Below are 23,620 nucleotides of genomic sequence, written 5' to 3'. Positions count from 1 at the left end.
GTGTTCATGGATGAATTTTAGGAGGTATTTTATAGGACATGCATATCTCTTATACTCAAGAGCTTTAGTCACTGGAACTTCAATATAACATTTTTTTAAAAAAAATTTTTTTGGCCCAGAACTTTTTCCATTTGAGCTAGTGAAGGTGTAAAGGTCCATCTCCACAAGACATTCTTGTGTTAAAGTACTTAAATATATTTTTGCCTTCAGCAGGAGATTCACTAAACTTGAAGTGAAACAGAATTTAATGACTGACAAATTAGGCCCAGATTCATCAGTTTTGAAGGAAAAAGGTGTCTAACCATCTGGGGAGATCAATAACTTTCTGAAAGAGAGCAGATTTATAGGTCTTGGTTCCCAGCAAGGTTATGGAATACATCACCTTGAGCGTCATCACATGGCACCTGTAAGACAGATGAGGGCTGAGACCTAGCTAGCATGGATTTAGGAGGAGGACACTGTCTCCCACAGCATCCTCCTGGAAAAGCTGGCAGCCCATGGCTTGGACAGGAGCACTCTTCTCTGGGTTAAGAAGTGGCTGGAAGGCTGGGCCCAGAGAGTGATGGTGAACGGTGCTGCATCCAGGTAGTGGTGTCCTCCAGGGATTGATGTTGGGCCCTGTCCTGTTTTATTGATGATCTGGATGAGAGGGTTGTGTCTACCATCAGCAAACTTGCAGGTGTCACGGGGTAGGAGTGCTTTTCAGAAGGACATTGACAGGCTGAATAGGAGGGCTGAATTGAACAATGGATGGGGTCCTGGGTCCTGCACTCTGGCCGCAACGGCCTCCTGCAGTGCGACAGGCCGGAGACAGAGTCACCGAACAGCAGACAGCTGACTGAACACGAGCCAGCAGTGTACCCAGGTGGCCAAGAAGGCCAATGGCACCTGGCCTGTATCAGGAATGGTGTGGCCAGCAGGAGCAGGGAAGTCATTCTTCCTCCATACTTGGCACTAGTGAGGCTCTACGTTAAATCCCCTGTCCAGTTCTGGGCCCCCCAGTTTAGGAAGGATGTTGAGATGCTGGAATGTGTCCAGAAAGGGGCAACCAAGTTGGTGAAGGGTAGCATAATGTTGCAACAATCCTCTTCCTAGAGGGTAAAAATGAGTCAAGACACAGACTTCTTGCTTATCACAGGATGAAAAGGGTCCTAGTTTATTCCTCTTTACAGCTCAGCCATCCTGACTCCAACTATTCACTGGCTCTGGCTGCAGCAAGCTCCTACTGTAGGTTTCCCTTTCAGCCTCTGATAGCTGGTTATTTCCTACTAAAGTATGTCTGCATGTACGATTGCAGGCTCTGACTGCAGGCTTTTACCCAGCTAGACTATGGCTGCAAGTTCTAACAACAGTCTCTAACTGCAGACCCAGGCTAACCTCACAGCAGTGATTCTCTCTCACCAGGATCCTAGTTCTTTGCAATCCTCTCATTCCCACTCCCTCAAGGTTCCTCCTCTTTCATGTTTCCCCCTCATCAGCTAACCCACTCTCTTTTATCACACTTATCTTTATTGGATATAGCTATGACTCATCAGGGAGAGGTTCTATTGGGTAATCAACACAGCTGTTACTTATCAGGGACAAGGTCACCTGCATTCCTGTCCCCTACAGCATAAGTCCTGTGAGGAATGTCTGAGGAGCCTGGGGTCTGTTGGAAGCCTGGAGAAGAAGAGGCTCATGGGGAACCTCTGCATTGCTCTCTACAACTTGCTGACAGGAGTCTGTAGCCATGGGAGGGTCAGTTTCTTCTCCCAGACAATAGGACACAATCTTAAGCTGCTCCAAGCAAGATTTAGGTTGGACATTAGGAGAAATTTCTTCACAGAAAGGGTGATTGGGCATTGGAATGGGCTGCCCAGGGAGGCTGTAGAGTCACTGTTCCTGGAGGTGTTTAAGAAAAGACTAGATGTGGCACTCAGTGCCATGGTCTGGTGGACACAGTGGTGTAAGGTCATAGGTTAGGCTCTATTATCACAAAGGTCTTATCTATCCTAATGGATTCTGTGGTCATTCCCTGCTGCCAGACAGTAATGTTTAGCCTCCTAAAATGCTTTTACTTAATTTGTGTATACACTCTATTTGGAAGACCATATCTAATGGGGAAAAGTTCCAACAACCAGACAATAGATTTGTTTTCCTTTGCCTTTAAATGAAATATCAATGGATGGATATTTTATTTTTAGCTGAATATGAAATTTCACAAGCGACCTGTCAAGCTCCTGTTTTCAAGAATGACTTTATTTCACATGTCAGGACAGGCTGGGAAATTAGTTTTTCTCACAGAGGACTCTGATTAGGGATTACAAAGTGAGTGTGGTGCAGAGTGATTGTTCCTCCATCTTTTCCCTCGCCTCACGAACCTAGAGAGTACCTGACTCAGCTGACTAAGGACAGCAATTCATTACCATGCATGGGAGGGGGATGGGAAGAAAGATAGTCATATTAAGTCGACTTGCTGGCCCAAGAGAGAATAGGAGAAGCAAAATAATTCATAGCCTTTATCAGTCTTTTCATCAGTAGATATCAAAGCACTTGAAAAAGGTTGTTGATTTGATGGGAAAAGAGATAAATTCCAATTGCAAGCAGCCTATTGCAGGCGCACCAGCAGGAATGCTCACTTTCATGATAGAATCTTCTAACTCTGGGTCTGCAGGGTAGAGAAATGAACAGGTTCTTTCCTCCAAAAAATGCAGAAGTACCCTTGAAATGTTGTTGACTTACCCAGCGTAACTCTCATGGGGTTTAGCAAAATTTGAAGTCCAGTCCAAGAACCAGAGAGAGCAAGGAGATTATATATTACTAGTAAATGACAGAGCAGACAGGATCCATTGCCTTTGTCAGCAGGCAACAGCTGATTTACACCACGGTTTAACTCCTCACAGAAGCAATAAATAGTCCAGATGAAGGGCTGCAGCATTTCTACCCTATGGAAAATCTGGCCCATTCTGGGGCGTTTCTATTATTATCCAGTAGATTAGTAGAAGTCACTGGAGTAGAAAGTAGCCTTGTTCTGCTGGATACGAACAGCAATATTTGGCTCCACTGCTAGAAGTCCTGTACTGGCTAATCTGATACAGTTTACTGCCTGATTTCCTTTGGGTCACATGAAAGAGCTGCACATGAGGAACCACATACTGAAAGCATCAATCCCAAGGTCAGTCCTCATATTCAAGAGCAATGCAACATTTCTACTGGCTACACATCTTTAACTGCTTACATGCACATCTCATTGCAGAGAACTCTTAGGAAAACCTTTTCTTTTTCTCTTTTTTCTTTGTAGGGTGTTGTTTAGCTTGCATCTATTTGCAAATGGCCTCTCTGCCCTGTGTATATGATAGCAATGTTCAAAGAGGCCTGAAGTCCTACTGCGACAAGCAACCCAGAAAAACATCTCTCAGGAGGCAAGATGAGATCCCATTGGGTCAAACAACTGCTGTGCAGTCACTATGACTCACATCAGAAGGGAAGAACACTCCAGGGGCAAGCATTTCATGTGGAAGTTACCCATGTTTTCATGATGCCATCTACAATAATAGCTTAGTTTCCAACCATGTGTGCATCAGCCAATGCCTGAGGCAGTTTTCTGGCCCTAAGACTTCCAGGGCAAAGAGAGATTGAAAGAAAAGGAAGACGCTAACTTATTTACGCTTCTCTGTCATGCTAACAAGAACAGGTCACATCTTCAAAACCCCTTCCACAGAGAGGAATATACACTCTCACGTTACTCAGTTTCAAAATCCTCCATCCTGAGTTGTGCCCATTATGATGCAGGCTCTGCTCTGCAAATCACAACAGCAGCTCTGAACAGCCCAATCTGCTGTGGACCAGTGCCTCCCTCCAATACAGCTGCAAATAGGTCTAAATCATTACATGCAAGTTTCCAAACAGTCTCTTGGATCAGGGTTAATTAAATGAGTGTTGAAGCCTAATTAAGAACTAGTCCAGGTGATAATTAGCAGGAAATGTATGCATTAAAATATTCATTTGTCGACGAGCTGCAATTAAGAGTGTGATTTGGGGAAGGATCAATATCTGTATCATGTGATCTAAAGAAAAATTAAGTTACCCAGCCTTCAACAGAAATGCAGGGGAATTTTGGCTGCAGGTTTTGGGTTGTTTTTTTGTTTTTTTGTTTTTTTTTTTTCTCTCCTCTCTTCCACTCCTCCCTCTGTTTTGGCGTTATAATAACTGCTGAAGATTGGTCACTATTTTTGAATAGAGCATTCATCTCTGCATCCCTTTGTTTTCCTGAAGCGCTTCTTTCAAAACTTTGCTCATTACCACATTTTGTTGAGTGGGTTATAGATTTATTAGAGAGACATTAACAGGTCAAAAAGAAAGATTCTTTGCCAAAGAAAATCGCTTTCTCCCAGAACAGATTGCTAATCCAAGGGAACATCACTCAGTGTGTGGTGTTAGATTGTTGGGGTCTTTTTTTAGTAAGATAATTCCTTCAAGTCTTTATTCATAACTGAGGATCTGAAGAGGCTACTGAGTATATATAGCTTAGACTTACATATGTACATCTATAGCTGTGGCTTACTACACTTTTCCCAATTTGTAGCAGAGCAATTCTGCTTTCACTGAGGCTATTTTTTTCTGGTTACAGGTACATAGAGGCATGTGGAAGCCAGTTAATAACATTTTTCTTGGGCAATCCCAGAAAATTCCTCTACTGCTAGGAAAAAAAAGGTCCTGCCACAGTTCAGCTCCACTGGCATGTAGCTGGTCTTCTTCTACTGCCACAGCCAAAAATTGAACTGGTCATTTCCCCAGTGACTGTACTTCTGCCAGTGAATACCAGTTTGTCAAAATGGAATCTATGGGAACAAAATGATTTCAGCTGCTTTTTGTCAGTGTCCTGACAGCTCACCTGCCCATCTCCCCAGGCTGGGTGGCAGCCCAGCTCCCAGAGCGACTGTTCCCTGCTGTCAGGGCTGCAGCTGGATTGCCCCTCCCCTACACCTCCTCTGTCCCTGGGGAGGCTGCCCGGTGGGCAAAAACCAACCTGTGAATTTAGGACTTCCTTGGAGACAGACCAGAAAATACCTTCCTAAGTAGATCTATTTCTTCTCATCTCTGCCTCCTATCAGAAATCTCAGGATTGCAGCTACTTACCTTCCATCTGGTTTTGGGAAGGAGAGGGATTTCTTTCATTCCTGAAAGCACTACATTTTTCACAGATTTCTGCAGGCAGCCCTGATGATCATCCATAGTTCTGTGCTGGTTTTGACTGCAGACACAATCCTAAAATTGTAAATCTTTCCTGGAAATGTGTGGGGCCTTTCATGGTAGCCTCTATTTCCTACTGTTAGTGGAGAGGAATCTCAGGTCCATCCAGTACTATTTTTCTCCCTTTATTTAGCAGTGCTGAAAAGATGCTGTTTCATGATAACACAAACACCCTGCCCAGCATACTGACTCCTGTCTCCAAGGCTGGGCAGGGATTTCTCACTGGACTTGGGTATTACAACAAAGTGTAAGGTACTCTGAAAGGGTGATCCACTTCAGGGGTCTGGAATGCAGAGACCTCACGCATTCCATCAAAACAAATCAGTACACAAATCCTATCACATTCATGCAGCAAAACCTCATATGTTTTGCTGCACAGTGTCCAGATCTTTGTCTTCTGATGAGGACAACATTCTACGCCTGAAGGCTGAAAGAATAAGGCAACAACATTTGCAGAGAAAATGTAAATGACATCCTGGAAACTTGAACTTTGGAGGCAGTTAGGAGCCAGGTTCCTGGCATTCATTTTCTGGGGTCTTTTACCTTCTGATGCTCTCACCCTCTTGCAAGGGTCAAAATTCATAGCCTGATAGGTTGCATGGAAAACACCAGCACCTGGATCCCATTTTACTAAATCTGTCTTAGATGTATGGATTGATGAGCTGGTGTGCATCAGGCTCATTCCTTGTGTGTCTCCTTTTGTTTTCTGTGCTGCAGGGAGCCTCTTCAAGCCTGGTGGTGAAGTTTGCAGACACGGACAAGGAGCGTACAATGAGGCGCATGCAGCAAATGGCAGGACAAATGGGCATGTTCAATCCCATGGCCATCCAGTTTGGAGCTTATGGCGCCTATGCACAGGCAGTAAGTATAGACACCAGCTCTCTATGTTTTCATGGGAGGAGGAGTATCATCTAGAAATACACAAAAACTCATGGGAATGGACAAAAAACCTAGGCAGAAGAGGAAGCACTGGCTTATCTGTTAAACTGGTGACATGATGGGAATAAAAATCAGCCATGACATCCAGGGTAGACTCTGGGAATCTCCCAGGTGCCTCCAAGATGCTGTAGACAGTTCTACCAATAACTTTTGGTCATGTGTGGACACTTACAAAACACTTACTGCGGGGACTAATCCATTGTTGTCAAATAAAAGCACAACTACACTTCAAGGATTGGGATAAAATAAGCCTGCTCAGTTTATCCCAGTTCTCTGCCCCATGTCACCATGATGCCTTTGCACCTTGCATCACTGTGGGTACCTTTGGAGTGACCACAGGATAAAACAGCAGCTGTTGAGAGAAATGCTTTTAGATTCACAAAGCATGATAGATAATAATAAAATGCGCACACAGACATATGCCCACACACAGTCCTGCTGCCCCAAAGAGTATGATTGAAGCACACTGGTAAAAAAATCCTGTTGTGCTAACTTCAGGTTCCCTGTGGACATACCAAACTTGAGAAGATGTGACTCTACAGGAGGCTGGGCTCTTGATGATGTTCTGAAATGGATGCCTCTGAAATTACTTGTTTTTCTTAGGCTAAAATTAACAAGTATGTGCAAGACAAGACCAGGCTCATGTAAGTTGGACTCTCTGCCAGATATTTTGGAGGAAGGTGGAGGTGATGCCTGCAGCAGGCAGACACAATACTGCCCAGTGACCTCGGCTGCTTTCTCTGAGGCAGATTTTCAGGCAGTGACAGTGCTTCATCTATTTGATGGCAAATGTGGCCCTCTGCACAATTTGTGCACAGGAGGGAAGTACTGTTGAACACATTGTCCAGAGTAGCATTTTCCTGAATGAGAGACCCAAACCTTGCCTTAGGTATGCAGGGCCAGCTCAGGAATAACGCCCCGGTGTGCCAATACACCTTCCAGGGCAATGACCACAAGGTTTTCCTTTCTTGCCTGTCTGTTTCTTTCTCATGTGTTGGCACCAAGCATTTCCCATCACATCACCATGTTCTCTTTTTAATTTTAAAGTCTTGACGTTTCTGCTCTTCTCTGATAGTCCTGTACCTTGCTGAATGCTTGGTACAACCCAGCCTACCCTTTGTGTGAGCCATGCAGAGTTGTGAGGATGGGCCATAAAGCTCCCCTGAAGTCCTCCTCTCCTTCCAGCTGCACCTCTCAGTGTACTTCTGGAGTTTTTGCTCTCTCTCCTCTAGAAAAATTCTATTTTTACTTCCATTTTGTTATCTTCATTTTTATTCCTTGTCAAAGTTAGTCTCTGTCTCTTCCTTTGTCCTCTGCTCCCTTCCTCACATGATAGAAGAGCTACTTCCTCCTCAGCCTGGCTGTATTCAGCACTCCCCTTAGACAGGGAAGGCTGAAGGAAGAGGAAGAGACAGTAAATCCCAAACGAACCTAGGTTAGTCGCTAGCAGACTGTCAGAGGGATATAGCGCCTTTTTCCCCATGTACCAGAGGAATTAACAGGAGGCAATCCACAGCTTGGGGCAAACATTTGCTGAGGTTGTCTGGCAGAACTGTCTTCAGTGTTACTCTATAGATGTCAGGCAGGTGGAGAGATGGTACAGACACCACTATCCTGATGTTCTGGTCCAAAAACTCTTCTTGCATTATTTTTAATCTAGAGTAACTCTTCTTATTTCCAGACAAGTTTTATACTGATATGAGAGGATGAAGTTTGAACCTTTAAACCACAAAATTTCCTCTGTTTCTCACCAGATAATACAGGTGAATTATGAAGGGAGGTGAGGAATCAAGGTGGAAAGAAGAGGAAAAACAATTTCTGATCTTCTTCCATCCACTTGAAACAAATGGATATTTTTCATATTGATTTTTGTGAAAGCAGATTTGGACATGTACCTTTTTTTTTTATTTTTTCCCCTTTTTTTTTCTCTTTTTTTTTTTTTTTTCCTGATAAAAATGCTAATAAGGGGGAAAGAAAAAGTTTTAGATCTTGACCCATTGGATATGACAAGCTGGTGACACCAATTACCCCGGCGACTTCAGAGCTGTCTAAATGATGGGATCACATTTCTGCGCAGTGCCTGTACACCCAGAGCGTGCTCAGACGCTGTCTCTCAATCAGCCTCCCTATCTGCTCCATCTCACATAAAAGGAAAGGAAGGGAGCGTTGAGGCTCTGTGACGTTGCCTCCGTCCCGATTAATCCAGTCCGTACTGCTGGCTCTCAGATATCAGGGTGATTGGCACCTCGCAAATGCCAGCAGGAGATGGAGGAATCAGCTGGGAAGAGGGAAAGGGAGACAGCAGTTTTATTCAGCCTGAAGCTGAAGAGCTAAGGCAAGTCAAGAGGAGGGAAGGGGAAATATCAGGAACACGACTGTCTTGATGGGTGATGCCACTGCCACCAGCAGCTCTTGTGACATTGGTGGAATTTCTTGACTCCCTGACCTTGTTTCCTCATGATGATCAGATTTATTTGTTTTCTCTTCTCCCTCAGGGACATGGCTTTCTCTTGTACTGTCTCTCCATGAGCTTTCTCAGAGGGGTATGGCAGTAACATAAGTGTAAGAATTGCCTCAGTGCTTAATAGTAAGGCCACACAAGCATGAGACATCACGTTCTCCGATTCCTACTCATAGCCTGTCTGCCCAGCTATCCCCCAGCAGTCCAAACACGACTGATGTCTCTATACAAGAATTCCCAAGCAATCCCATGACTGTTTTTTCAGTAGCTTCTAATGGCCTGTCCCCATGAAGGAGTTTGCTCAGGACGCCGCTGCTGGAGTTTCTTACTGAATTTCCCCCAGAGAAGCATCTTGCACATCACTGTGACTGGGTTAGCTCCCAAAAAGGTATCAATGCATCAAGGTGGTCAGTACAACAGAAACCCCCATGGTATGTCTCTTTGATAGATTGGTGGGCAGCCATGGGGTTGCCAACCCAGCAGCACCACTGAGGAGAGGCAGCAAGGGTCCCAGTCCATCGAAGCTTGACAGATAAATTTTAGTGTTGCCATCAGGACAGATTTGGGTCCCAGCTCCTCTCCAAGTTACCTCCCTTACAGCCCTGCAAATGGCCATGCCACAACTCTCCCTGCTGCTGCACATTGCCAGCCTCCTCAGCCTCAACTTAAACAATTTAACCCTGATTAGCAGCCACAATCTCATATCAGCCAAGGAACCAGTCCTGGGGTTCAGCAGCCATCTGGCCTCAGACACAGAAGCAAAAAAAAATGAGGAAGCAAAGGGAGTTCTCCACTGTGTGTGATTTTCTATCCCTTCCTCATGTGCCACCTTCAAGCAGACCAGACAAAGCTTGGCACGGACCCTGTCTACTGTTTCAGTGGCACTGAAAGTCACATCAGACCTACCTCACCTCTTTTGTATGCAGCTCAAGGCAAGTCAGATTTCATAGCTTCCTAAAGCTCCCAGAGCCCCTACTCTAATTTATTTCAGGGTGAGTTTTTTGATTGTTTTAGTTTTTTTCTCTTCAGCAATATCTTCTCATACTCATTTAACTTCCCTTTTTATGGAGCAATTATTTATTTTATTTCACAAGCGTACAGGGCACCAGCTCTTTCCATTGTCAGGTTACTGTGGATCTACATCAACTGGGTACTGACAGCTGTTTCTGCAGTCTAAGGCTAGGTTGAGATATAGATCTGGATTCAGCCTGGAGAGAAGGAGAATGATGCTACCTGGCACCACCTTTGATTTGCTGCCACTCTAGAAAGAACCTGCAGGCGCATTCTCCACCTCACAGTGCACAGCACACCTACTTAAGGTGGCCAAGCCCAAAATCACAATCAAAACAGTTTGTGAATAGTAGTGGTATAGTCCTGGCACAAATAAGCTACAGCTCCTGCAGGTTGTTCAGTGAAGAAAAGGGCAAGGAGCGTTTAGTGCCTGTCTCATGTCAGTGATGCCTCACCATGCAGAAAGGAAATGTGCACAGATCAAGAAAGGATGAGGGAGATGGGAAAATGCAGAAGAGCAAAGTAAGAACAAGGGAAGGAGCCTTGAAAAGTGACATATACAGTATAAATTATTTAATTTTTAAATTATTTAAGGTAAGATTAAAATCATAAATCTAGTTTGCATGAAAAATGTGGTGGGACTGTTAGCCACAGTCTTCTGACCAAACTCCAGCCATGGGACTGATTGCATCCTGCAGCAGGAGATATGCAGAGAGTTGGTGTGTAAAAACAGATAGACTGGGACAGAGAAAACACAGGCAATTCTAACATTTGTTTTCTGGCCTGGAAAAAGTCCTTCCTCAGTAAACCCCATCTCCCCTCACTCTGAAAAAGTAAAAATGGCTGCTGCTCTTGAACTGCAGACAATAACTGCAACAAAAATTTGGAATGTCCAGCACAGCAAAGATGTCAGACATCACTTTAAGTGGTCTCCTTGGGAAGTTAGGGTAACAGTGACTACCATGCTGACCATAAAAACCTGGCTGCCCTGTTCCGCCTCCCTGTCCAGCTCCCATGGAGATGAAAGCATATTTCTGCTAAGTGATCTGAGGTAGTGCTGACAGGAAGAATTGCTTTTTCCAATATTTCTTCAGTTTGTACTGTGAAATTATTTTGGAGAGGTACTTAAAAAAAAAAAAAAAAAAAAAAAAATCAGCTGGCCCTATGTAATCAGGGAAAAATTATTGACTACAGGCTACCTTCTGGATAATAGTTATTACATTTAAATTACCGAAATGGGACAGTATATTTGGTAAATACTAACTGTTATGCAAATTATTTGCACTGATCCATTTCAGAAGAGGAAGCTATTTTGAGGCCATAATACTTTGTAGCAGGGATAATACCATACTTCTGACCACCACCTCCCTGGTAATTCAGAAGTAATGAACACTAATATTTGGGCTCTACTTACAAATATTTTAGGCCTTTTGGGTGGTTTCCCACAGTTCTCAGGAAGTCAGGAACCCAAGCTATTGTGTGTCAGACTTTAGAAAGACACGAAGACACATGAATCCAAGTGTTGCATATTTGTTTATGTTTCAATACCCTAATTATATTAAATTTTATTTTCAAAGCAGAAAATTCTATTTCCAGGAAAACCTAAGAAGTATGAAGGACAGTTCTGATTTTTCTACCAATTATCATCTGTCTGTTTCAAGGCTTGGAAAATATTTTTAGTTTTAACTCCCAGTTGCCAGTTAGGTATAGCAGACATGAATTTGTCAGTTACATGATTTTACCAAATACAAGTTGTATTACTGTTTGATTGATTACTTTATTTGCCTCTTTCTATCACAGGGATACCATGAGGATTCATTAACTAAGTCTTTGTATAAAACATTAGGGGTGGGAAGTGTGGGATGCTGTTACTATTATTATTATTATTATTATTATTATTATTATTATTATTATTGCTGAATTAAGAATATGAAAAGTCAAAACACTGTGTGGTTCAGAGACTAAGACAGAAAATAGAACGGGAAAAAAAGGAGAAGGTCATCATATTGTTCAGAAAAAGACTGAAGGGCAATGATCACACTATTTCAGAAAGAGTTCATCAGAAATAATCCCCCTTTCTCCTCTTCCCCTTCTTCAGTTTCACATTTCTTTTGGGGGATGGGAAAGGAAGGCTGTGCACTCTTGTCCTATTTCTAGCAGAATTTTTTTGCTCTGAGAAAGTTCCTTCATCTCTCCATGCAATTGTTCCTCCTGTAAGAAAAGGACAGTATTTCCTGTCCTTGAGTACCATTGCAACTTAAATAGGAAAAAGATGTGTGAGACAAACCTTTACACGTGTCTCTACTGATCACCCAACACTACCACTCCTTCCAATGCTTTGGATGGCTTTTCCCATGCCTGTTTCAAGCACTGGGATGATGACTGTTTCAAGCATTGAGGTGGTGACTGTGGGCTCTTATCTCTGGGAGTGCTGTCCAAGGGCAGGAACTAGTCTGGTAGTACCTCCTGGTCTCCTCAGAAGATAAATATTTGAGCAATAGGAAAGATAGAAGGAAAGAAGGAATTAATCTTTTAAATGGACGGGAAAAAAGCTCTAAATGCTGAGGCAAAGGTCATGCAAAGGAAGTAGGAGCAGCAAAATGAAGTATGTCCTTTCAGCTAAGGGAAGGGAAAGCTCCTCTCTGTCCCCTTGGATCAGTCTGAGCTGCTGCTTTCCTGATTAGTGCTCTGTAGCCCCAGCCCAGGCAGGGAAAATCTGCATTTCAAATGGCATATTTTAAAGTACACAATACCCAGGGGCCCTGCTGCTATTGATTTGCCTCTGGTGAGGTCACTGCCTCACTTTCTACAGCTCTATTAACTGGGACCATACACTGGGCCCCTTTCAAAGTGAAAGGAGAGTGGATGGGACATTTGTCTTGAGGGGAGCTGGGGAAGGAGTAGGGTGACTTTCACTGGGAATGCCTTGGAGGTTTTAGAAGGAAGAGTGGTGACCCTTACAGGACTTGTTCTCCTGTAAATTTCCCTAGAGCCACCCTGGGGACAGGGGAAGGAGGTAGGTCTTACGCTGTCAGCTGCTTTCAAGGTGACTGGGTTCCCGTCCTCTCACCCTAGTGGTGCCACTGTACTCAGCCAAGCTCTGATCATCAGCCACTGGGCTGGGTAGGAGCTCCCTCTTCCTCCCCCTTCGCCTTTGCCCCTTCACACCTCCAAACCGAGAGGGATGGGCATGAATGGGACATGTGATCTCAGAAATATGGCAGAAAATTTGTCAAGGGTTGAAATGCCCAGACATTCCTTGGGCCTTGGCTGAGGCCACCTCTCCAGCCAAGGAAGCAAAGCCATCAGCTGGGGTACACAGCTCTGTTCAGGTGTGGAATGCTCTACTCCTTCTAGCTGCAGGCAAACTCACTTTTACTGTATGGGCTAGGTCTGAAGGCTGCAGAGAGGTCTGTGTCCTCTGGGTCACCATGTGAAGGCCTCATTTCAGCGTGCCAGATGGGTTCCTTGGTCTCTAGGACATCTTGGAAAGTACACCCACCGAACACTGACTATAATAGATGTTGAGTGACTGTTCTTTGCAGGAACACCTCCGTAGCAGAAGCACCTAATCTAGTTTCCCAGATCACAGGTTAGGACCTCATTTTTATGGCATCAAAGTGTGGAAAGGAGTAAGAAGGTACTGGACCCTATAAAACTACATATTAAAAATTTATAAAGCTACAAATACATGAAAAATATATTTTAAAAACAAAAAAAAAGTCTTTATGCATCACCCAAAATAAATAATACCCATAAATAAATAAAATAAAAATACCTAGAACAAAAAATGAGATGCAAGTCAGCATACCCAGTGTTGTAGTCAATCCAGTGTTAAAGATGGAAGGATTCCCCTTCCTCTTTCACTTCCTTAGCATAAATTCTTATATTGTCTGCTCAGTATCTCCTCTGGGGAACAAACTCAAATGATGCCCAGGAACAAATGTACTCTTTAAAGGAGAATCAACATAGTGTATAATGCAAAAGGTTGTCTAATCAATCCATCAGTAATTGCAATGAGCAAAATATCACTAAAATGTGAAAGTGCCTTATGCAGGGTAAAATATAAAAGAGTAATTAACCATCAAAGGGAAAGCCACCCCTTTGCCACCAATCTGCATTAGGCTTCAAAAAATAATACTCAAATCCAGTACAACACATTTCACCCGTAGATCTGACAATGTGTGGAGTCAGGTATCCTGTGCTACATTTTATTGCTGGAGAAATCAAGGCAAATTTCCATAACTTGTGCATGGTTACTCAGCAGATTGTTGTCAGAACACCCCTTACTTTGGACTGTTTATGGATGGTGGCAGGGAAAGTTTCAGTATTTGAATGAGTGCGGTGATTTCAAGAGTATGCTTTAGTGTATATGTGTTAAGAACAGTTAATTTAGCTGATACTTCAATATTAAAGCAAACAGAAGGGAACAGTCTGTTCCTTGCCACAACTTCTGATGTCTGTTTAATTCTGAGAAGTATGTCCCATGTGCTTAAAGAACACCATCAGAGGTGATTTCCTGATGGGAGAGAGAGTGAAATCATAGAGAGCAGTGAAACAGAGTTACTCCAATTTTCAAGGCAGCAAAGACATGACTCACTTCTAAAATCACCACAGAAAAACATTTCTCTTTTCCACTATTATCATCAAGTCACACATTACCAGAGGCTGGGGAATGTACAGAACAAGGTTTCCCAAACTTTCTGCACTTCTTCTTTCCCCCACATATTCTCTAAGCACCTAGCCCTTGTCACTACTGAGGGCTGGATGCTCAGACATACCCACCCTGCCTGTCTCTTTGTACAGCACCAGGGAAGAAGGCAAGAAGGAGCTTCAACCAAACTGTCTTATCCTTTACACCAGGACAATTTTAAAATCTCTCTGCAGCCATACTGTACATATGAACTGCACCAGCTGTGTGCTAGGTTCTGACTGTAACATAATGTTAACAAAGTCTTGTTTTAATCAAAGAAGCATTTCCAGGATTTATAAACATTCAACAGCCTTCTGCTCCAAAATTTTTAGCCCCAAATGCCTAAAAATGCAGCCTGTGTTCCTTATTTCTGATTTTAGTAGATGCCCTGAAAGAAGAAGCATTTTGACCACCCTCTAGAAATAAATTAATTGAGAAAGTCAACCCAGATCAAAACCAGAGGGAAGGGGTTTTCTCATTAGACAATATCAATCTTGCTAAAACAGGAGAGCTCCCTTCTCTTGTACAGCACTTCTGGGGGGCCTCTGATAGTGTTCAAAATAGGTGCTATGATTTGATTAGAAGTTTTGGTCATGGTTTTGCTCAGTAGCTAGCAGCACCAGAAAAAGTGATTTTTGTCACTTGTGGCAATAAATCAGGTTACCTCTAGAGAACTAGTCAAAATTTCTCCTTTGGAGAAAGAATCCCCTTTTCCTACATACCCTGGTCTCCCATCAGTAACCTCCAGGTTTTCACAGAATTTTGATTCAAGCAATGTAAGCCACAAAACCACTCAGCTCAAATATATTGTATTTTGTCTGTACAAAGAATTTTCTCTGCCTTTCTGACTAGAGAAGTACCAAGGAGTTGGTGGGCCTAGTCCAGGTCACAGGAGACCTCCACACAGGGAACACATGGTGGGGTGGAGACCGTAAAGACCCCAAGTTGCAAAGGTGCTCTTTGCTTCCAGCCCTTATAATGAGAAGGACCAATCCTGGGGGAGTACCACAGGGGTGGTGTGCTGACACCCCAAAACCTTGGGATGCATCCCCCCCCACCAGGTGCCCTCCTGGTGCCAGTGACACAGGCTGTCCCTCCAGTGACCGCGTGATATTTTTTCCTTGCTCTCTTTGTTCCAGCTGATGCAGCAGCAAGCGGCGATAATGGCGTCAGTGGCGCAGGGCGGATACCTGAACCCCATGGCAGCCTTTGCCGCCGCCCAGATGCAGCAGATGGCGGCTCTGAACATGAATGGCCTGGCAGCCGCCCCCATGACTCCAACCTCAGGTAAGGGCAGTGGGCTGGAGAGGGCAGAGGGCAGGGAAATCTGACCACATCCTACAGGACACCTGGCAAGGATTGTTAACTCTATCCAGGGGATGATCAGTCTCTCCTTCCAGGTATCAAGTGAAAGGACCAGAGGAAAAGGTCTCAAGTGGCACCAGCGGAGGTTTGGATTGGATATTAGAAAAAGTTTCTTTCCCAAAAGGGTTGTCAAACATTGTAACATTGAACATCCACCCCCGGAGTTATTTAAAAGGCATGTAGTTGTTGAATTTAGGGACACGGCTTAGTGGCAGGCTTGGCACTGCTGGGCTAATGGTTGGACTCAATGACCTTAGAGGTCTTTTAGAGCCTTAACTATTCTGTGCTTCTATGACATTTCTCAGTCTAATCCCATACACAACTTCTCTTTAGCTCTGAGAACCCTCTAAACATCACAAAATATCCCATAGTGGCCTATGTGGTTTATTGGTGCATATTTGTGTCCAAGGGATCAGTGCTGGTGCTATCACAGTCTTTGCTGTCCGAAAGACTAGCAAAAAAGGGTTGTGGTGAGATGCAATATCATTAACAAGGTGAATTTTACCTTTGGGACACATAAGCCTTTTCCCCGTGTTGTGAAATAGGACATAAGGTAGTCAAGGAAGACAACTGGTGCTACCTGTAATGAGGGTGTTTAATGAGGGTGTTTCTGGCTGCAGGAGCATAGACAGGTAGCCAGTGAAGGGCTCCCAGGATCTGATTAGGCTGTAAAGAGCCCATTCTAGGAACAGCAGTGTATGGTTCAGCAGGCAGAGAAATAAGCTGAGGCAGGAGCAGGACTGTCCTTCTTGGGGCATGAAGAACAAGATTACCGTTTGGGCACGAACAGAACAAAGAATCATCAGCCCTGGTAAGCCTGGACTGACATGGGGCCTAACAGCAGGGAAACAGGAAAAGTGGGGCCAAACCTTAGAAGAAGTGAGGATTTGGGAAGTTTTGTGGTATACTAGAGTCTGGTAGAGAGGCAGGGGACTGAAAGGTACATCTTGAAAGGACCATTTGTAGTAGAATATCATGGGGGACTAGGGAGAGAAGGGACAGTAAGAAAGATAGATCCCATTCCACCCGGTTTTATGGACGCCCAACAAAAAGCACTTGTCTCAAAAATCTTGTACTGCACATTTCAAAATATATGTTTACACAATGATAAATGTATAAACAAAAAGTTGATGGAGCTACTGCAAATCCAAATAAAAAAGTAGCTTAATTATATGTGTACCCTCTAAACCCACTGCTGGCAAGATTATCATGTTTGCATTAGCTAGATTTGTTTTGTGTTGGTGGGAGCAGAGAGAACATCAAACAAAGACTGCCTGGAATTCAAATACAGTCAGGGCCTGGAAAGCTGAATCCAGACAGTGGTTTGCAATGGACACACCACAAAAGAACACAAGCTCTTTTGAATATACATAAGTATATTCTTAAAAATGAGTGCATTCTGTGTCATGGGCGTGAAAACACCTGTACAGCTGCCAAATTCTGTGCCTGACAGGATCTCCAGCACATGAAAAACATCCCAGCTCTTTTTTGGTGTAATCATTTCCGCCTCTGCTATGACCAGTGCCTTTCAGAGTCACAGAATCATGAAATTTAGGTTGTAAAGGATCTTTAAGAACATCAAGGTTGACCATTAACCCAGGACTGCCAAGCCCACTGCTAAACCATGTCCTCCAACACCACATCAATATGTCTTTTAGATACATCCAGGGGTGGCAATTTCACCATTTCCCTGGGCAGCCTACTACAGTGTTTGAAGGGATGAGGGGACTGTTAAACTCTCACTGTCAGAATACAGGAGAGGAAACTCATGTTTTTTACATGCTTTCTGGATCACCCATGACTGGTCATTATTGAAAATAAAATGCTGGTTTAGATGATCACTTGATGTCTTTCATGGCAGCTGATTTTGCACTCTCCTAATGGCATTTTTTCAATCACAGAGCCTATTCACTTTGGCATTATTGCAGATTTATCTTGAATGAGTAGCTTCTTTCATGAAAAACCTCCATGGTGGCTTGTGGAAACGTCCATTGACAATTATTCCTTTGGAGAAATGTTTAGACTTTGAAATCACTCCTTGTATTACTAAAACACTCATAAAGCATGTGATAAGATGCACAGAAAATGTTTCACATAATGTCTGAGCAAGAAAGCCTACAACATTAGCAGCGATTTTTGAGTAGCCAGGAGATATCTGAAGCCTAACATTAATCCTCCTGCTGGCTTTTGTTAGCATTCAGAAAGCCAAATGGAAACTGATCATTCTGCTTCATAGCAGGATTTCTAGTCATTGAAGTATGTCTTTGTTCTGCCTTGGAAGGAAAATGAAATATTTCAAAGTTCTCTGGGGAAAAAAAAAAAAAAAAAAAAAAAAAAAAAAAAAAAAAAAGTGTTTTGATCTTCCTGAAGCAAAAGGAAAATTGTGCTTAAAAAAAAAAAAAAAAAAAGGTAACCCAGATGTCCTAGAGGCTTTGGAGATATTGGCTCAGTGGAGTGTGCTGGTATCTTCAGCCCCCCTAACAGAACTGGTTTCCTCTGTGTCCCACCTCTAAGAGAGTGGATTCCTGGGAATATGACCATAATTTCATTCATTCCCATGGGACATCGGGGCTCAGAGTTTTGGATCCAGGCAAATCTAGCAGATGAGAGACAGTATCCATCTCACCTGGCTGTAACCATACAAAGCTTACACATCTCATTTGAACTGGAGTCAATGGAGTGCAACAAGCACTCCCTGTGGGTAATTCAGACCAAGAAAATTTTAAGGCTGTTTGCTGTCATTTTAACAGTCTTCCATCAAGAGTCAGATTTCTTTCACACAACAGCCCATAACTGTGAGGCAATTAATTTGACATTTCTGAGAGTTTGGTTCAGGTTTCACATTTCTCCCATCACTGCTACAATCTGGGTGAAAAGTGGGTCTGGCAGTGGGTCTGCTACTCTGTTACCTGCAGCGAGGGGATAGAAATGAAATTTTATTTAGGCTATCTTCCTTCCTGCTCCTCTCTGTTCCTCCCTCCCTCTTTCTCTCCATGTTGTAAATCTGCATCTGGTGTAGCTACAGCAAGAGATCTCAAACGAGGGATGAAATCCACAAATGGCATGCATCACCACCATTTGTTTTCCACGGTGGCATTATCCCAGCTTTACTCCAGCTACAGATCTGACCTCTCCAAGGGGGTTCTTTATAAAAAGAAAATTAAAGAATTCCAATAAATATGCCTAAACTTCCTTAGACATGCACAAAATAGCAAGCGCAAATCCCTTGTTGCAATTTAAGAAAAATAAAAATTATTTATATTTTCTATGCAAATAAAGGAGGGATCCAGAAAACAACTGAAATTTTAAGTAGCCTTTGTGATTTGGAAGCTGATGGCATATGCTGAGAGCATTGCCTTTGGACTTCAGTTGCCACTGCTGGTTCCCTGTACCCCCACAGAGGACATTTTTAAAGGCCAACTCCATTTAAATAAGAAAAGGGGAAGCAGCAGCTTGTCTGCTCAGGGTATAAGAAATGAGCTGAAGTACTGGGGGTTTTTTTGTTTGTTTGTTTGTTTTTTTGCTACTCAAATCTGAACGTATTAAAACATCTCATGCACTCACAGAGGCTTTCTTAAAGCACCAACACAGATTTAAGCAGTTGTTGAAGTGTGTTATTGGACTAACCCACCATGAAACGCTGCAATAGTGAAGAATATATCTGCAATTGGTTTAAAAGAGAGGTTACTGCAAAAATGGTGCTTTCAATCAGTAGTATACCCTGACACAGAAAGATATTGTTGAAGATTAAAGAGTTTAACTTCCCACACACACCTAGCAAGAGAAAACTATTATTTCAGACTCATTGAAAACACATTTTTGGTCCCTGAAATAATCCTGAACATGTTGCAAGAAGAACAGACTGTCCAGTCATTTTACACATACATAGGAGGAAGACAGTGAGGTAGCAGACAGATTTAATTCTCTCCCCAGAAGTTTAAGAATTCTCTACCAGTGAGTGACAAGATCCCACTCAGAACATAAAGATGAATTTGTTCTTCTAAAATAGCAGCATTACAGTCCCTCACAGCATGCATCTGGGAAGAAGGAAAGAATAAGATTCCATTAAAGGAACAAATTTAGTCTAAATTTTGCCCCTGTTCATTCAGAGGTATATGTTAAACAGTGTAAATTCAAGTTTGGGCCAAACAGTGACATTAAAAAATGTATCGCCGGCTACCTTTAGGCTACAAATAAACTTGACAAGTCTTTTAAGGATCTCTAGCGCTGAGAAAGTTCAGAATGAGTTTGCACATGAAAGGTGTATTCATGAGTAAGTGCACACAGAACAGTCCTGGAAATCAGTACACCCACTGAGATGCAAGGGGAATCTGATAGGAACTGCTCTAGAAAGCTGGGGCTGAGAGTTTTTGGAGGTTTTTCAAGCTTTTCTTGAGTGCCTTCTGAACAGGAGGGCAATTGCAAGCAGTCCATTTATTTGCTGAAGAGCTTTGCAGGTGGTGGTCACAGCTGTCACATCAGCAGTTTTCTTCATGAAGTTGTGGTTTCCAGTACTCACCAGCCCTTGTGTCCTCCCCATTTACAGGTGGAAGCACGCCTCCTGGCATAACTGCACCAGCTGTGCCTAGCATCCCATCTCCAATTGGGGTGAATGGTTTCACGGGCCTCCCGCCGCAGGCTAATGGGCAGCCAGCCGCTGAAGCTGTGTTTGCTAATGGCATTCATCCTTATCCAGGTAAGCCAGACCAAGCCTGTGCCCACAACCTGTTGCCTCAGTTCTAGTGATACTGTCCACACCCACAGGCTTTGCCCAACAAAAGCCTCTGTCATAGGCTCAGAAGGGTTATACCCCACAATTCCAGGGCTCATTATAGCATTGGTGTATTGTGTCTTACGCAGCTACAGTGTTAAACGGTTCAATCTGGATGATAAACATCAAGGGCATGTTGGAGGTGGAAAAACTGTGTACTGACCATTTGAGTGCTCACCTGCTGGATAGCATGTCTGGTGAATACAGTCAGGACAACCAGCATGTTTTCCTTCAGCTGAAAATTGACCTGACTCCTGAGCAGCTCATGCTGGCAGATCCCCTCGCAGTACTGCCACGGGTCTTGCTTCTGGTCAGTCTTGAAGGAGATGTCCTAAGCCTTTTTGGACCCAGCATTGGTATCTCCTGCTGGAATTCCCCTGCAGCCAAATTGCTCTGGGAGAATGATCCAAAGGGTCCCCATGTCCACTGACCCAAGTGGCATCCTGTGTGCAGGGAGCAGGTGTTGATCCCCACAATGCTCACTGCACATAAATCCTGCTGCCTTACCAGGCCTGGAGAGTGAATCTGCATTAATAAGGCCTCTGAGTTGGCTCAGGGTCACCCTTTGGTGGCACACTGCAGGAGAACTGCTGCTGGAATTCACACTGTGCCTAGCTTGAAGATGTTAGCACTAAAGTGATTTTGCAAGCACTGGCAATCAGAGATGAATGAAGGAGGTTAAAGGATGCATACCTGCCCCTACACCTGTATTTACAAATATACACACAGTCTAGATCTGCAATTAACAAGAACTCAAGAGTTTACCATTCCTTAATGTACACATAAATTTTTTCAGTATCCTTGAGATTTGAGATAGCTCTTTCCTCAAATACACTTCCTCTAAGAAGACATTTTTTACCATTCCTATACACATACTAATGGTAACAATCATAGCAATAAAAATCTTAGTAAATGTTACTAATTGATCCTAATCACCAGCTGGCAAAGGCGTACTTTACCCTGGGGAACTGACAGATTGATCTAGTCTGTTAGGAAATCAAATACTGAGTTCAATGTTCCAGCCAAAAAAGCCCAAAAAAACTGTAAGAAAAAATAATTCTTTCAATCTTAACCAGGCCTGAAAATGCAGAAGATTCAGCATCATAGGGGACTTTTTGAGCTACAAGGAAAAAAAAGCTTATAATATAGAAATATCAAGATCTTACCTAGGTATTGACAAATAATTATCTCCCTCCCAACAAACACTTTGCAAACATGGAGTCTGAGCTCAGCTCTAAGCAGAATTAAAATCAAGGGACTTACTGTACACAAAATTAGACATGTATATATGTGTTGTAGCAGTTTAAGGACTCAGAAGATTTTGGAGTCATCAGAAGACTGCAGAGAGTTTTTAGTATGCTCAGTGGGTTCAATCACAACACTGAAAAAGCATTCTGTTTTTAAGGTTATATAAACATGGCCATCTGTTCTTCTGTCCATTTATTTCAGTTTGCCTGTTTGCCAGTCAATCATTTCTCTGTTTATTCATCCATTTCTATGTATGTCTGTCCTTTTATTCTGGTTTATTTAGATCCTTTTAGCCAGTTTTGATGATCCATTACTGTGAGTATCAGAGAAAATATGTTCTTTCTAGGCGAATCTTAACGGCTTGAGCTTTTGTTACAATCCCCAATTATCCCCATAATTAAAGAATACCTCAGGTGTTTCATCCATGGTTATATAGAAGTCAATGTCTTAATCTGATTCTTAATCTGATTCTTAATCTTAATCTCTCTGAGTTTCGGAGAGAGTTGCACAGGCAGCAATTCGTAGTAAATCCCTGCACAAACACCAACAGGCTGACACACTGAAAGGTGACAGTCATCCTGCTCCTCTTCACTGCAGGCAGACAGACACCCTTCTGCCGGTAAAGCTGACATCCAAAGAGTCTGAGCTGTGTAAAATTTGGATTTATCTCAGGGTAACTTCAGCAATATATTTGTCTTTCTCATTGCTCAGCTTCCTTATAATGTGATGACACCTTAAGTCATACTAGAGGTGTAAATGGAACAGCAGCAGGTCAAACACCCACCTCTCATTATGCTTTTGTCTGTCCCTGAAACGCCAAGAGCAAGTCCACATAGCTTACATCATGCATTTCGTCCATCTAATTGTGTTCCTTCTCATAAGCATTTATGCACTCTCCAAACCTCTCCTCCTTGCCACAGGCTTTATTCAGTCCTGGAGCTTAGCAGCATAAAAAATAAAAGGATTAGACATTTATATGGATAATGAGAACATCCGCAGCCATATTAGACTGGATAAAAATGTAGATAGGACACAAAACTTCATGTTTTATAATATAAGCCAGCCACTAATTGCTTGGGGTTAGAAAGAAATTTTCATCACTGGGCAGCTTGTTCCATTATTATGGGATTTTTCTCACTCTCCTCTATTGCATCTCTTACTGCCCTGTAGTTCTGGATGGCTCTGTCTCTAAATGCAAGGATAGAAATAAAATATTACAGCTGAGCAGGCAATTGCAATAGCACTATAGAGAAGGGAGATCATGACAATCCCCATCCAAAGCCAGCATCTTCCAAACAACTTTCTTTTATGGTGTATCTCTCATTCAGAAACTGGCTAAGACTGCTGCTGTATTATGTACATAATCATAGTCTTGCTATGATTATGACTTGCCATATATTGTTTAAATCCTAAATATTGCTTTCAGATAGTCTTCATATTCCACAAAAAAAAGACCTTCAAGTTTGGGTTCACACCATTACAGCCTGTAGCAGAATGTTTTGTTGCCTGAAAATAGCAAAACAGGACAATGAACATCTCTAGAGGCATGACATCTATATCATTCAGACCCTAATAAATTCCATTAATTGTGCAGTTTGTCTACACATTCACCTTTCTGACCAGCCATATTATTTTTGATGCTGCATGAAAAGGACTCCAAAATACCACAGTCTTTATAAAAATAAGTCTATATCACGTAATTACATTTTGCCTGTGATTTCACTATTGTTTCTTCTGTCTTCCCCGTTCTCTTTTTCCAAGATTCCTTCTGACTGGAGAAGGGATGTACTTTCAGTCACATTACCAAACAATCCATGGCTTTGTGGCAAAATCAGAATAATTTGAACATTCCTACTTGCCAGGGCTTTGATCACAGCACCTGTCCCTGCAGGAACTAGCT

General features: G+C 42.8%; 1 protein-coding gene across 16 annotated transcripts in view; it reads left to right on the top strand.

Moving 5' to 3' along the window:
• Positions 1-23,620, top strand: part of CELF4 (CUGBP Elav-like family member 4) — a 715,408-nt gene that overhangs the window by 615,631 nt on the left and 76,157 nt on the right. For all 16 annotated transcript variants that reach the window (XR_005704398.2, XM_040089937.2, XM_058424046.1 and 13 more), the window contains exons 6-8: positions 5,950-6,093; positions 15,476-15,623; positions 20,248-20,397. Coding sequence is in view for 15 of the 16 variants with exons in the window: in XM_040089937.2 (XP_039945871.1) it covers positions 5,950-6,093; positions 15,476-15,623; positions 20,248-20,397 (442 nt within the window). In the remaining variant the exon portion in view is untranslated. The remainder of the gene's footprint in view (positions 1-5,949; positions 6,094-15,475; positions 15,624-20,247; positions 20,398-23,620) is intronic.

Source organism: Hirundo rustica, chromosome Z, assembly GCF_015227805.2.
Source record: "Hirundo rustica isolate bHirRus1 chromosome Z, bHirRus1.pri.v3, whole genome shotgun sequence".
NCBI lineage: Eukaryota > Metazoa > Chordata > Aves > Passeriformes > Hirundinidae > Hirundo > Hirundo rustica.
Note: the sequence above shows the minus strand (reverse complement) of the source record. Positions and strands in the feature narration are given on the sequence as shown.